This window comes from Oncorhynchus tshawytscha, linkage group LG30 (assembly GCF_018296145.1).
Source record: "Oncorhynchus tshawytscha isolate Ot180627B linkage group LG30, Otsh_v2.0, whole genome shotgun sequence".
In the NCBI taxonomy this organism is placed as follows: Eukaryota; Metazoa; Chordata; class Actinopteri; order Salmoniformes; family Salmonidae; genus Oncorhynchus; species Oncorhynchus tshawytscha.
The window spans coordinates 14,269,591-14,285,227 of record NC_056458.1 but is presented as its reverse complement, the minus strand read 5'-3'; the positions used below and the strand labels follow the sequence as shown (position 1 = coordinate 14,285,227).

General features: G+C 42.3%; 1 protein-coding gene across 1 annotated transcript in view; it reads left to right on the top strand.

The window, feature by feature from the left end:
* The window catches only part of LOC112250251 (transmembrane protein FAM155B-like), a 56,576-nt gene extending 41,413 nt beyond the window's left edge, over positions 1-15,163 (top strand). The window contains exons 2-3 of the mRNA XM_024420231.2: positions 5,934-6,105; positions 12,922-15,163. Coding sequence (XP_024275999.1) covers positions 5,934-6,105; positions 12,922-13,232 — 483 coding nt within the window. The 3' untranslated portion in view covers positions 13,233-15,163. The remainder of the gene's footprint in view (positions 1-5,933; positions 6,106-12,921) is intronic.
* The last annotated feature ends 474 nt before the right edge of the window (positions 15,164-15,637 follow it).

Sequence of the window (15,637 nt, the reverse complement as noted above, 5' to 3'; positions counted from 1 at the left end):
GTGGCTGACTCAGTAAATTTCACTATAGGGTTCCATGGCTACAGCCCTGAATAAAATCAAGTTTATTGGTCGCGTACAAATTTGCAGGTGTTATGGCAGCTGCAGTGAAATGCTTGTGTTACTAGCTCCAACAGTGCACTAGAGTGTCTTGTGTTACTAGCTCCAACAGTGCACTAGAGTGTCTTGTGTTACTAGCTCCAACAGTGCAGTAGAATGTCTTGTGTTACTAGCTCCAACAGCGCAGTAGAATGTCTTGTGTTACTAGATCCAACAGCGCAGTAGAATGTCTTGTGTTACTAGCTCCAACAGTACAGTAGAATGTCTTGTGTTACTAGATCCAACAGCGCAGTAGAATGTCTTGTGTTACTAGCTCCAACATTACAGTAGAATGTCTTGTGTTACTAGCTCTAACAGTACAGTAGAATGTCTTGTGTTACTAGCTCCAACAGTACAGTAGAATGTCTTGTGTTACTAGCTCCAACAGTACAGTTGAATGTCTTGTGTTACTAGCTCCAACAGTACAGTCGAATGTCTTGTAACTAACTCCAACAGTACAGTAGACTGTCTTGTTACTAACTCCAACAGTACAGTACAATGTCTTGTTACTAGCGCCAACAGTACAGTACAATGTGTTGTTACTAACTCCAACAGTACAGCAGAATGTCTTGTTACTAGCTCCAACAGTACAGTCAAATGTCTTGTTACTAGCTCCAACAGCACAGTTCACTGTCTTTTGTTACTAGCTCCAACAGCGCAGTAGAATGTCTTGTGTTACTAGCTCCAACAGTACAGTAGAATGTCTTGTTTACTAGCTCCAACAGTACAGTTGAATGTCTTGTTACTAGCTCTAACAGTACAGTAGAATGTCTTGTTACTAGCGCCAACAGTACAGTATAATGTCTTGTGTTACTAGCTCCAACATTACAGTAGAATGTCTTGTGTTACCAGCTCCAACAGTATAGTTGAATATCTTGTGTTACTAGCTCCAACAGTACAGTAGAATGTCTTGTTACTAGCTCCAACAGTACAGTTGAATGTCTTGTGTTACTAGCTCCAACAGCACAGTAGAATGTCAAATCAAATCAAATTTTATTTGTCACATGCACATGGTTAGCAGATGTTAATGCGAGTGTAGCGAAATGCTTGTGCTTCTAGTTCTGACAATGCAGTAATAACCAACAAGTAATCTAACTAACAATTCCAAAACTACTGTCTTATACACAGTGTAAGGGGATAAAGAATATGTACATAAGGATATATGAATGAGTGATGGTACAGAGCAGCATAGGCAAGATACAGTAGATGATATCGAGTACAAAGTGGCATAGTTAAAGTGGCTAGTGATACATGTATTACATAAGGATGCAGTCGATGATATAGAGTACAGTATATACGTATGCATATGAGATGAATAATGTAGGGTAAGTAACATTATATAAGGTAGCATTGTTTAAAGTGACTAGTGATATATTTACATCATTTCCCATCAATTCCCATTATTAAAGTGGCTGGAGTTGAGTCAGTGTCATTGTCAGTGTGTTGGCAGCAGCCACTCAATGTTAGTGGTGGCTGTTTAACAGTCTGATGGCCTTGAGATAGAAGCTGTTTTTCAGTCTCTCGGTCCCAGCTTTGATGCCCCTGTACTGACCTCGCCTTCTGGATGATAGCGGGGTGAACAGGCAGTGGCTCGGGTGGTTGATGTCCTTGATGATCTTTATGGCCTTCCTGTAACATCGGGTGGTGTAGGTGTCCTGGAGGGCAGGTAGTTTGCCCCCGGTGATGCGTTGTGCAGACCTCACTACCCTCTGGAGAGCCTTACGGTTGAGAGCGGAGCAGTTGCCGTACCAGGCGGTGATACAGCCCGCCAGGATGCTCTCGATTGTGCATCTGTAGAAGTTTGTGAGTGCTTTTGGTGACAAGCCGAATTTCTTCAGCCTCCTGAGGTTGAAGAGTCGCTGCTGCGCCTTCTTCACGATGCTGTCTGTGTGAGTGGACCAATTCAGTTTGTCTGTGATGTGTATGCCGAGGAACTTAAAACTTGCTACCCTCTCCACTACTGTTCCATCGATGTGGATAGGGTGGTGTTCCCTCTGCTGTTTCCTGAAGTCCACAATCATCTTCTTAGTTTTGTTGATGTTGAGTGTGAGGTTATTTTCCTGACACCACACTCCGAGGGCCCTCACCTCCTCCCTGTAGGCCGTCTCGTCGTTGTTGGTAATCAAGCCTACCACTGTTGTGTCGTCCGCAAACTTGATGATTGAGTTGGAGGCGTGCGTGGCCACGCAGTCGTGGGTGAACAGGGAGTACAGGAGAGGGCTCAGAATGCACCCTTGTGGGGCCCCAGTGTTGAGGATCAGCGGGGAGGAGATGTTGTTGCCTACCCTCACCACCTGGGGGCGGCCCGTCAGGAAGTCCAGTACCCAGTTGCACAGGGCGGGGTCGAGACCCAGGGTCTCGAGCTTGATGACGAGCTTGGAGGGTATTGTGGTGTTGAATGCCGAGCTGTAGTCGATGAACAGCATTCTCACATAGGTATTCCTCTTGTCCAGATGGGTTAGGGCAGTGTGCAGTGTGGTTGAGATTGCATCGTCTGTGGACCTATTTGGGCGGTAAGCAAATTGGAGTGGGTCTAGGGTGTCAGGTAGGGTGGAGGTGATATGGTCCTTGACTAGTCTCTCAAAGCACTTCATGATGACGGATGTGAGTGCTACGGGCGGTAGTCGTTTAGCTCAGTTACCTTAGCTTTCTTGGGAACAGGAACAATGGTGGCCCTCTTGAAGCATGTGGGAACAGCAGACTGGTATAGGGATTGATTGAATATGTCCGTAAACACACCGGCCAGCTGGTCTGCGCATGCTCTGAGGGCGCGGCTGGGGATGCCGTCTGGGCCTGCAGCCTTGCGAGGGTTAACACGTTTAAATGACTTACTCACCTCGGCTGCAGTGAAGGAGAGACCGCATGTTTTCATTGCAGGCCGTGTCAGTGGCACTGTATTGTCCTCAAAGCGGGCAAAAAGTTATTTAGTCTGCCTGGGAGCAAGACATCCTGGTCCGTGACTGGGCTGGATTTCTTCCTGTAGTCCGTGATTGACTGTAGACCCTGCCACATGCCTCTTGTGTCTGAGCCGTTGAATTGAGATTCTACTTTGTCTCTGTACTGACACTTAGCTTGTTTGATAGCCTTGCGGAGGGAATAGCTGCACTGTTTGTATTCGGTCATGTTACCAGACACCTTGCCCTGATTAAAAGCAGTGGTTCGCGCTTTCAGTTTCATGCGAATGCTGCCATCAATCCACGGTTTCTGGTTAGGGAATGTTTTAATCGTTGCTATGGGAACGACATCTTCAACGCACGTTCTAATGAACTCGCACACCGAATCAGCGTATTCGTCTTGTTACTAGCTCCAACAGCGCAGTAGAATGTCTTGTGTTACTAGCCTCAACAGTACAGTAGAATGTGTTGTGTTACTAGCCTCAACAGTACAGTAGAATGTCTTGTGTTACTAGCTCCAGCAGTACAGTAGAATGTCTTGTGTTTCTAGCTCCAGCAGTACAGTAGAATGTGTTGTGTTACTAGCTCCAACAGTACAGTAGAATGTCTTGTGTTACTAGCTCCAACTGTACAGTAGAATGTCTTGTGTTACTAGCTCCAACAGTGCAGTAGAACGTCTCACAAATACTCAATAATCAAAACAAGAAATCAAGAAATGACTGAACAAGTCCAAGTAACTATCCAGAGTAGATTGTATTTGTTAGCATGTGTCAGAAAGAACCCAGAATATAAATATGTGGTGTGTATAGACAGTATATCATTATGAAATAAAATGGTATGTACAGTAGTACAGTGCTTGCAAAAGTATTCAACCCCCTTGGTGTTTTTCCAATTTTGTTGCATTACAACCTGTAATTTAAATGGATTTTATTTGGATTTCATGTAAAGGACATACACAAAATAGTCCAAATTGGTGAAGTGAAATGAAAAAAATAACGGAAAAGTGGTGCATGTATATGTATTCACCCCTTTCCTATGAAGCCCCTAAATAAGATCTAGTGCAACCAATTACCTTTAGAAGTCACACAATTAGTTAAATAAAGTCCACCTGTGTGCAATCTAAGTGTCACATGATCTGTCACATGATCTCAGTATATATACACCTGTTCTGAAAGGCCCCAGAGTCTGCAACACCACAAAGCAAGGGGCACCGCCAAGCAAGCGGCACCATGAAGACCAAGGAGCTCTCCAAACAGGTCAGGGACAAAGTTGTGGAAAAGTACAGATCTGGGTTGGGTTATAAAGAATATCAGAAACTTTGAACATCCCATGGAGCACCATTAAATCCATTATTAAAAAATTGAAAGAATATGGCACCACAACAAACCTGCCAAGAGAGCGCCGGCCACCAAAACTCACAGATCAGGCAATGAGGGTATTAATCAGAGAGGCAACAAAGAGACCAAAGATAACCCTGAAGGAGCTGCAAAGCTCCACAGCGGAGATTGGCGTATCTGCCCATAGGACCACTTTCTGCTATACACTCCACGGAGCTGGACTTTACAGAATAGTGGCCTGACAAAAGCCATTGCTTACAAAACAAAATAAGCAAACACATTTGGTGTTCACCAAAAGGCATGTGGGAGACTCCTCAAACATATGGAAGAAGGCACTCTGATTCGATTAGACTAAAATGTAGATTTTTGTCCATCAAGGAAAACACTATGTCTTGCGCAAACCCAACACCTCACATCACCCCGAGAACAACGTCCCCACAGTGAAGCATGGTGGTGGCAACATCATGCTATGGGGATGTTTTCATCGGCAGGGACTGGGAAACTGGTCAGAATAGAAGGAATCATGGGTGGTGCTAAATACAGGGAAATTCTTGAGGGAAACCTGTTTCAGTCTTCCAGAGATTTGAGACTGGGATGGAGGTTCACCTTCCAGCAGGACAATGACCCTAAGCATACTGCTAAAGCAACACTTGAGTGGTTTAAGGGGAATCATTTAAATGTCTTGGAATGGCCTAGTCAAAGCCCAGACCTCAATCCAATTGAGAATCTGTGTCATGACTTAAAGATTGCTGTACACAATCGGAACCCATCCAACTTGAAGGAGCTGGAGCAGTTTGCCTTGAAGAATGGGCAAACATCCCAGTAGCTAGATGTGTCAAGCTTATAGAGACATACCCCAAGAGACTTGCAGCTGTCATTGCTGCAAAAGGTGGCTCTACAGAGTGTTGACTTTGAGGGGGTGAATAGTTATGCACGCTCAAGTTTTCATTTTTTTTGGTCTTATTTCTTGTTTGTTTCACAATAAAAAATATTTTGCTTCTTTGAAGTGGTAGGCATGTTGTGTAAATCAAATGATACAACCCCCCCAGAAATACATGTTAATTCCAGGTTTTAAGGAAACAAAATAGGAAAAATGCCCTGGGGGGGTGAATACTTTCGCAAGCCACTGTAGGTATATTAGGATGAGCTATCTCGAGAATAAAGTATATACATACGCACATACGGTGATTAAGCAACAGTATATAAACAGAATATGAAGTGACCAGCATTCAATGACTCTATATACATGGGGCATTAGTATCAATGTGCAGGGCAGAGTCCTGGGCAGGTAGCCAACTACTGTAGGGATAGCTGTTCAACAGTCTGATGGCCTGGAGATGGCCTTGACAAAGTGTATACTGGGTTGGCTTTGTTTTGGCAAGGTTTTCTATCACTGTAGTCAGCCCAATTTGTGTCATCTGTCCCCTTATAGAGGATTCACTATAGCTACCCATTGCCACCTCAGCAGAAAATAGATGTTTGTAGTAGCTGCTGCCCTAATACTGTAGAAATGGTTTTAATGTCCATCAATTAGCCTCAATTACACTGCAATGACGAAAACCTGCTGTGTGTGAAAGCTGCCAGGCGCTGTGCTCTTCTCTTGCAGTCAGTCTACAAAGCCTGGTTATGCTCAGAATACTTCAACGCCACCCAGAGCCAGTGTCAACACAGGATTCCCTGCAAGCAATATTGTCTGGAGGTCCAGACCATGTGCCCCTTTGTGTTACCAGACAATGACGACTTGGTCTACGGAGGACTATCCAGTTTCATCTGTACAGGTACAGTATGATTGGTGCCTTGAGTGACATTTAGTCATTATTGTTGTTACCATTTTTCTCTCAAGCTCATGTATTTGCACAGAAACTGTGGGTCGATTCCACACCAGGAAGGCCTGAAAATATTTTGGATATCTCAGATTGTTTTATAACAAGCTCCTTGTTCTATCTGTGCCTGTAGTTGACAGTAGCTGCCATTACCTCAGCAATGGAAAATCTGTTTTCCGGATCCTTTTGAGGCTCACTGCAATCTTCCTCTGTTCTTCAGAAATGCAATGAATCAAAATAAGACCACTCCGGGTCACTCTGACAGAGTCCACTTTTCCCAGTGCATACTAACCATTTTCGACACCTCAAACAGGTCTCCCACATATGCATTCTTATTCAACAAACGCATCCCAATATGAAGCGATTCATACACATATCCTCCACTACAATTTTAGAAAATGTACATTTTGTTCCAGTTTTCAAATCTACTGTTGTCCATTCAGAACATTCGTCTACACCAACTTTGCTTGATTCGAACTCATCATCCACTTCCGCCATCTTTCCCAAGCACACCCTACTATAGGCCTTTCTCTCGCATGAGGGGGGAGTCAAATTACCGAGGACTTTCTGGGACTACTCAAGAAAAATATTCACTAGTACCTGCAACCTGGTTCAGGTTATCAGTCAACCTACCAGGGTAGTTACAAACAGTACAGGAATGAAATCATTAACATGTACTGATCACATCTTTACTCATGCTTGAAAGCGGTATCCAGATGCAGTGACCACAATATAATAGCCATATCTAGGAAAATCAAAGTTCCAAAGCCTGGGCCTAATATAGTGTATAAGATGTCATACAATACGTTTTGTTGTGTTTCCTATGTTGTTCATGTAAAGAATATCTGTTGGCCTGTGGTGCAAACAGACGTTGCACTTGACACATTTATGAAATTGCTCATCCCAGTATGCTCCCATTAAGAAAATGACTGTAAAAACTGTTCAATCCCCGTGGATTGATGAGGAATTGAAAAAATTATATGTTTGAGAGGGATGAGGCAAAAGGAATGCCTAATAAATCTGGCTGCAAATTGAGAAATCATGTGACTAAACTGAATAAAAAAGAATAAGAAACTAGAGTATCAAACAAAGATAAATGACAAAGAATGATCGTAAAAAGCTTTGGAGCACCTTCAATGAAATTTGCGGAAATAAGGCAAACTCAGCTCCATCATTCATTGAATCAGATGGCTTATTCATTGCAAAACTGACTGATATTGCCAACTACTTAATTTTTTCATTGGCAAGATTAGCAAACTTAGGTATGACATGCCAGCAACAAACACTGACACTACACATCCAAGTATATCTGACCAAATTAAGAAAGACAAGAATTGTAATTTTGAATTCCGTAAAGTTGACTATGGAAGAGGGGAAAACATTATTGCTGTCTATCAACAATGACAAGCCACCGGAGTCTGACATCTTGGATGGAAAATGACTTAGGATAATAGCGGACGATGTTGCCACTCCTATTTGCCATATCTTCAATTTAAGCCTACTAGAAAGTGTGTACCCTCAATTCTGGAGGGAAGTAAAAGTCATTCCGCTACCTAAGAATAGTAAAGCGCACTTTACTGGCTCAAATAGCAGACCAATCAGCCTGTTACCAACCCTTAGTAAAGTTTTGGAAAAAATTGTGTTTGACCAAGTACAATGCTATTTTACTGTAAACAAATTGACAACAGACTTTCAGTACGCTTATAGGGAAGGACATTCAGCAAGCACAGCACTTACACAAATGACTGATGATTGGCTGAGGGAAATTGATCATAAAAATATTGTGGGGGCTGTTTGTTCGACTTCAGTGCAGCTTTTGCGTTATCGATCATAGTCTGCTGCTGGAAAAACACATGTGTTATGGCTTTACACCCCCTGCTATATTGTAAATAAAGAGTTACCTGTCTAACAGTACACAGAGGGTGTTCTTTAATGGAAGCCTCTCCAACATAATCCAGGTAGTGATGGTTGCTGATAATGGGCCTCCGTATGCCAATGTAGATATTCCATGAAAAATCAGCCGTTTCCTGCTACAATAGTCATTTATAACATTAACAATGTCTACACTATATTTCTGATCAACTTGATGTTATAAAAATTAGCTTTTTGTTCAAAAACAAGGACATTTCTAAATGACCCCAAACTTTTGAACGGTAGTTTGATAAAATCAAATCAAAGTATTTGTCACGTGCGCCGAATACAATAGACCTTACAGTGAAATGCTTACTTGCAGGCTCTAACCAATAGTGCAAAAAAAGGTATTAGGTGAACAATAGGTAAGTAAAGAAATCAAACAACCGTGAAAAGACAGTGAAAAACAACAGTAGCGAGGCTATATACAGACACTGGTTAGTCAGGCTGATTGAGGTAGTATGTACACGTCGATATGGTTAAAGTATGGGTAATGTCTTCAAAAATATTGTTTTCCATACAAAAAATAAGCTAAATCTTTTTGAGATCTTCATATTAATATTTTTAATGTTTCATAAATTAATGTGAAAAATTGTATTACAGAATCTAAACCGAGTCCATATTTTAGAAAACTGTCGTAGTACAGTGCCTTCAGAAAGTATTCACAGACCTTACATTTTTCTACATTTTGTTGTGATACAGCCAGAATTTTAAAATGTAATAATCAAGATTTTTTTTGTCACTGGCTGCCACACAATAACCCATAATGTCGAAGTGGAATGATGTTTTTCAAAATGTTTACTAATTAAAAAGCTGAAATGTCTTGAGTCGATAAGTATTCAACTCCTTTGTTATGGCAAGCCTATGCAAGTTCCAAAATACACATTTGCTTTACAAGTCACATAATAAGTTGCATGGACTCACTCTGTGTGCAGTAATAGTGTTTAACATTATTTTTGTATGGCTACCCCCCTCTCTGTACCCCACAAATACAATTATCTGTAAGGTCCCTTAGTCGGGCAGTGAATTTCAAATATCGATTCAACCACAAAGACCAGGGATGTTTTCCAATGGCTCGCAAAAAAGGGCACCTATTGGTAGATGTTTTTTGAGCATAGTGAAGTTAGTAATTACACTTTTGATGGTGTATTAATACGCCCAGTCCCTACAAAGATACAGATGTCCTTCCTAACTCATTTGACAGAGAGGAAGGAAACCGCTCAGGGATTTTACCATAAGACCAATGAGTTAAGGGCAGTGATAGTAGAAAACTGAGGATGGATCAACAACATTGTAGTTACTCCACAAAACTAACCTAATTGACAGAGTGAAAAGAAGAAAACCCGTACAGAATAACAAATATTCCAAAACATGCATTCTGTTTGCAATAAGACATTCAAGTAAAACTGAAAAATATGTGGAAAATAAATTAACTTTTCGTCCTGAATACAAGGTGTTATGTTTGGGGCAAATCCAATTCAACACATTGCTGAGTACCACTCCTCATATTTTCCAGCAGAGTGGTGGCTGCATCATATTATGGGTATGCTTGCAATCATTAAGAACTGGGGAGTTTTTCAGGATAGAAAAGAAATGGAATGGAGCTCAGCACATGCAAAATCCCAGAGGAAAACCTGGTTCAGTCTGCTTTCCACCAGACACTGGTATATGAATTTACCTTTCAGCAGGACAATAATGTAAAACACAAGTTGCTTACAAAGAAGGCAGTGAATGTTCCTGAGTGGCCATGTTACAGTTTTTACTTAAATCAACATGAAAATCTATAGCAAGACATAAAAAGGGTTTTCTAGCAATGATCAACAATGAATTTGACAGAGCTTGAATAATGGACAAATGTTGCACAAACCAAGTGTGGAAAGCTTTTAGCCAGAAAGACTCACTGCAGTAACCGTTGCTTCTACAAAGTATTGACTCAGGGGTGTGAATACTTATGTAAATGTCATATTTCTGTATTTCATTTTCAAAAAATGTGCAACAATTTCCAAAAATAAATATTCACTTTGTATTGTTTGTAGATTGGTAAAGAAAAATGTTTAATTTAATCCGTTTTGAATTCAGGCTGTAAAACAACAAAATGTGGAATAAGTCAAGGAGTATGAATACTTTCAGAAGGCACTGTATAGGTCTAGAAATGGCCTATAATTTTATTTTTTTATTTTATTTATTTCACCTTTATTTAACCAGGTAGGCTAGTTGAGAACAAGTTCTCATTTACAACTGCGACCTGGCCAAGATAAAGCATAGCAGTGTGAACAGACAACAACACGAGTTACACATGAAGTAAACAATAAACAAGTCAATAACACAGTAGAAAAAAGAAAAAAAAGAGTCTATATACATTGTGTGCAAAAGGCATGAGGAGGTAGGCGAATAATTACAATTTAGTAGATTAACACTGGAGTGATAAATGATCAGATAGTCATGTGCAGGTAGAGATACTGGTGTGCAAAAGAGCAGAAAAGTAAATAAATAAAAACAGTATGGGGATGAGGTAAGTAAAAATGGGTGGGCTATTTACCGATGGACTATGTACAGCTGCAGCGATCGGTTAGCTGCTCAGATAGCAGATGTTTAAAGTTGGTGAGGGAGATAAAAGTCTCCAACTTCAGCGATTTTTGCAATTCATTCCAGTCACAGGCAGCAGAGAACTGGAAGGAAAGGCGGCCAAATGAGGCTTTAGGGATGATCAGTGAGATACACCTGCTGGAGCGCGTGCTACGGGTGGGTGTTGCCATCATGACCAGTGAACTGAGATAAGGTGGAACTTTACCTAGCATGGACTTGTAGATGACCTGGAGCCAGTGGGTCTGGCGAAGAATATGTAGCGAGGACCAGCCGACTAGAGCATACAGGTCGCAGTGGTGGGTGGTATAAGGTGCTTTAGTAACAAAACGGATGGCACTGTGATAAACTGCATCCAGTTTGCTATTGGAAGCTATTTTGTAGATGACATCGCCGAAGTCGAGGATCGGTAGGATAGTCAGTTTTACTAGGGTAAGTTTGGCGGCGTGAGTGAAGGAGGCTTTGTTGTGGAATAGAAAGCCGACTCTAGATTTGATTTTTTGATTGGAGATGTTTGATATGAGTCTGGAAGGAGAGTTTACAGTCTAGCCAGACACCTAGGTGCTTATAGATGTCCACATATTTTAGGTCGGAACCATCCAGGGTGGTGATGCTAGTCAGGCGTGCGGGTGCAGACAGCGAACGGTTGAAAAGCATGCATTTGGTTTTACTAGCGTTTTAAGAGCAGTTGGAGGCCACGGAATGAGTGTTGTATGGCATTGAAGCTCGTTTGGAGGTTAGATAGCACAGTGTCCAAGGAAGGACCAGAAATATACAGAATGGTGTCGTCTGCGTAGAGGTGGATCAGGGAATCGCCCGCAGCAAGAGCAACATCATTGATATATACAGAGAAAAGAGTCGGCCCGAGAATTGAACCCTGTGGCACCCCCATAGAGACTGCCAGAGGACCGGACAACATGCCGTCCGATTTGACACACTGAACTCTGTCTGCAAAGTAGTTGGTGAACCAGGCAAGGCAGTCATTAGAAAAACCGAGGCTACTGAGTCTGCCGATAAGAATATGGTGATTGACAGAGTCGAAAGCCTTGGCCAGGTCGTTGAAGACTGCTGCACAGTACTGTCTTTTATCGATGGAGGTTATGATATCGTTTAGTACCTTGAGCGTGGCTGAGGTGCACCCGTGACCGGCTCGGAAACCAGATTGCACAGCGGAGAAGGTACGGTGGGATTCGAGATGGTCAGTGATCTGTTTGTTCACTAGGCTTTCGAAGACCTTCGATAGGCAGGGCAGGATGGATATAGGTCTGTAACAGTTTGGATCCAGGGTGTCTCCCCCTTTGAAGAGGGGGATGACTGTGGCAGCTTTCCAATCCTTGGGGATCTCAGACGATATGAAAGAGAGGTTGAACAGGCTGGTAATAGGGGTTGCGACAATAGCTGCGGATAGTTTCAGAAATAGAGGGTCCAGATTGTCAAGCCCAGCTGATTTGTACGGGTCCAGGTTTTGCAGCTCTTTCAGAACATCTGCTATCTGGATTTGGGTAAAGGAGAAGCTGGGGAGGCTTGGGCGAGTAGCTGCGGGGGGGGGCGGAGCTGTTGGCCGAGGTTGGAGTAGCCAGGAGGAAGGCATGGCCAGCCGTTGAGAAATGCTTGTTGAAGTTTTCGATTATCATGGATTTATCAGTGGTGACCGTGTTACCTAGCCTCAGTGCAGTGGGCAGCTGGGAGGAGGTGCTCTTGTTCTCCATGGACTTTACAGTGTCCCAGAACTTTTTGGAGTTAGAGCTACAGGATGCAAATTTCTGCTTGAAAAAGCTGGCCTTTGCTTTCCTGACTGACTGCGTGTATTGGTTCCTGACTTCCCTGAACAGTTGCATATTGCGGGGAATATTCGATGCTATTGCAGTCCGCCACAGGATGTTTTTGTGCTGGTCGAGGGCAGTCAGGTCTGGAGTGAACCAAGGACTGTATCTGTTCTTAGTTCTGCATTTTTTGAACGGAGCATGCTTATCTAAGGTGGTGAGGAAGTTACTTTTAAAGAATGACCAGGCATCCTCAACTGACGGGATGAGGTCAATATCCTTCCAGGATACCCGGGCCAGGTCGATTAGAAAGGCCTGCTGGCAGAAGTGTTTTAGGGAGCGTTTGACAGTTCCTTCCAGTGACGTTTCTTTGTGAGAATTGCCAGAACATTCTGAGATACCAAAAATATTTTCGGGCTTTCCCGGGCTGGAATCGCCTGGTATCTTGTTGTTTGTTGTCATCTGAAAAACTAATCTGGATCTGAATTATGTTTCTTCTCTGTGTGTGATGCAGGGCTACTAGAAAACCATTTAACCAATGCAGACCCAGAGTGTTGTGATGTCAGATGGAGTGGCTGCGACCCCTCTGTGGGGGCGGCGTGCGCCCTGACACAGCTTCCAGGGTCGTCGTCATGGCAGCGGCGCAGCTCCCCGCCCGTGTCAGCTGCATCGCGGCTGTGCAGCAGCAGACTAAGACTGTGTGTTCTGGTCCTCATCCTGCTGCACACTGTCGTCTCCTTCTCCACTGTCCAGAGCAGTGGCGCTGTGGGCCTGGAGGCCATGGTACCCCTGCCCCTGGAGGAGAGCTCTGCCCGAGAGGAGTGACTGATTATGAACAATAGTTTCTACTGTTCCCTGCCTCCAGTCTACAGAGACCCCTTCCTTCACAGTACCTGAGGAGTGAGGCGTTTATAACCCTCTCTCTCCATCCAGTCCCCTCCACAGGACATCAGCAATGAGGAGGTTATACACCGTTCCAGGGCAGGCTACAGCTCGGTATACCTCCTCACCCTCCACCACACCGGAGGAGTGGCGAAGCACGGGCCCTCCCCTACCTCGACACAGAGAGGTATGGAGGTGGATGAGGTTTCGAAACTGAGAACCAGACATGTCTCACATGTAAGGAGGACATGAAAGGGCATAGGGAAAGAGAGGCGGGTCTCCTATCATCCCAGGGTCCAGAGGAAGCGTCGATTTTATAACTGAAAGAGGTACTGTATGCTGTTTCTGAGAAGGTTTTGGGTACAAATGGCCTTTTTCAAGTTTTATCACTACTCTATTTAATGAGTTGAGTGATGTTTTTGGGGATTTACGTATGACGTTGGGTGTTGAGTTTGTGAACTGCACAGTGGGGAAAAGTATGAGTTGCAGGCTCGTATGCTATTTTTTTTTATCTGGTGTGTGTGTGTGTGTGTGTGTGTGTGTGTGTGTGTGTGTGTGTGTGTGTGTGTGTGTGTGTGTGTGTGTGTGTGTGTGTGTGTGTGTGTGTGTGTGTGTGTGTGTGTGTGTGAATACAGTGAAGAAGTCAGCAATATAATGTATATGACCCAACACAAATCAGATGACCATTACATCTTCCAAGCTAACAGAATACGCACAACAAATACTTTGTTTGGCTCAGAGTAAATATTATTCTTATTCTCAGTACCACTACCCTCATTATCATACACCAAGTAGAATCAGTTCATGCAAGTATTGGATTACAGATCCTAATCAAAGGTAAACCATGTTGTTTTTGATAGATGTCAGAAGTACACTACTAATGCTGTGGAGGAACATGTGTTTATGCAAAGCTGATTGAAACGAGTTGAAACCCCCACTGGGTCTCTAATCGCTTACAGAAGGCACATGATTGTGCAATGGAAGACTGTCTGTATTATAACTACACCAATCATTTCTTACTCATAAAACAGACAATTTACCACGTATTACACATAACAAAGACCCAGAGTGATAATTGGAGCAGAATGTTATCATGGCTGAATGTTTAAGAAATGTTCAAGATGTGAATGCATCGTGTCATCAAAAAACTGAGGCATGTGTGTATGCCCTCAATGTCTTCTTGTGTGTCCATTACATTCATGGTGAAATACAGTGATTACAGTATTTGGAAAGAACCAAAACTTTATAAATATACTTCTAAATATTAGAGATATAGAAAAAGATCCACCTTGATTTATTCATAGGCAATCTGTTGGGAAGCGGTTTTGTTATTTGTAAAGACAAGCTAGAGCATGATTATATAAATGGTTCTCATATGTTTCTGATTTCTTGGATTGAATACTTCTGACCTCTCTTTTCCTGGCATAATTTGTGTATTATTCTTACAAATAGTTGGTCAAATTTGGGCTTGTATTTGGGAAGCTGAAATAAAATAACTGTCTTCCAATGTGACAAATTGATTCACAAACAGGAATTGTGAATAATTTTTTATCTTACAAAGTATTCCTGGGTTCACCTCCCAAACAGATACTATATGTGACCTTGGTCTAGCAGAATACAGGCATATTGTTTATGTCCTAACAAAACTATCTTAACTATTTTACTATTGAAAAACTATATCATAGCACAGGTTTTTACAGCGTATTGTATACAGTATGTATATGAATTTAACTTGGATTTGAATATCTGAGCATTTTAGTAATATAAACAAATCAGAGATCTATGAGATGCATGAGATTCAGATTATTTATTTATCTAAAATAAAATATATTATAAACTTGGTGGTTCGAGCCCTGATGGCTGATTGGTTGAAAGCCGTGGTATATCAGACTGTATACCACAATATGCCCCCAAAAATATTTGTACTGTTCTAATTACGTTGGTAACCAGTTTATAATAGCAATAAGGCAACTCTGGCGTTTGTGGTACATGACCAATATACCACGGCTATATCCAGGCCCTAAGAACAGCCCTTAGCCAATATATATTGGCTATATACCACACCCCCTCGTGCCTTATTGCTTAATTATATCACTGTATCCTTTAATGCCCACAATGAATTAGTAAGAACTAACCTCATGTCAGTCTGATAAACTGCTCGTTTCTTTTGCTAAAAGTGCAATATTTTGTTTTTGACAGCCTGTGTTGTTTCATTTAATATCTAACGGACATTGTCAGCATGCTGATTATAAACTGGTTTAAGATGCCAAACACTCTAAAAGAGACAACCATGTTGATAACTGCAACTTGGGATTGGAAATCTTGCCTGCCTTATATGACTAACGTGT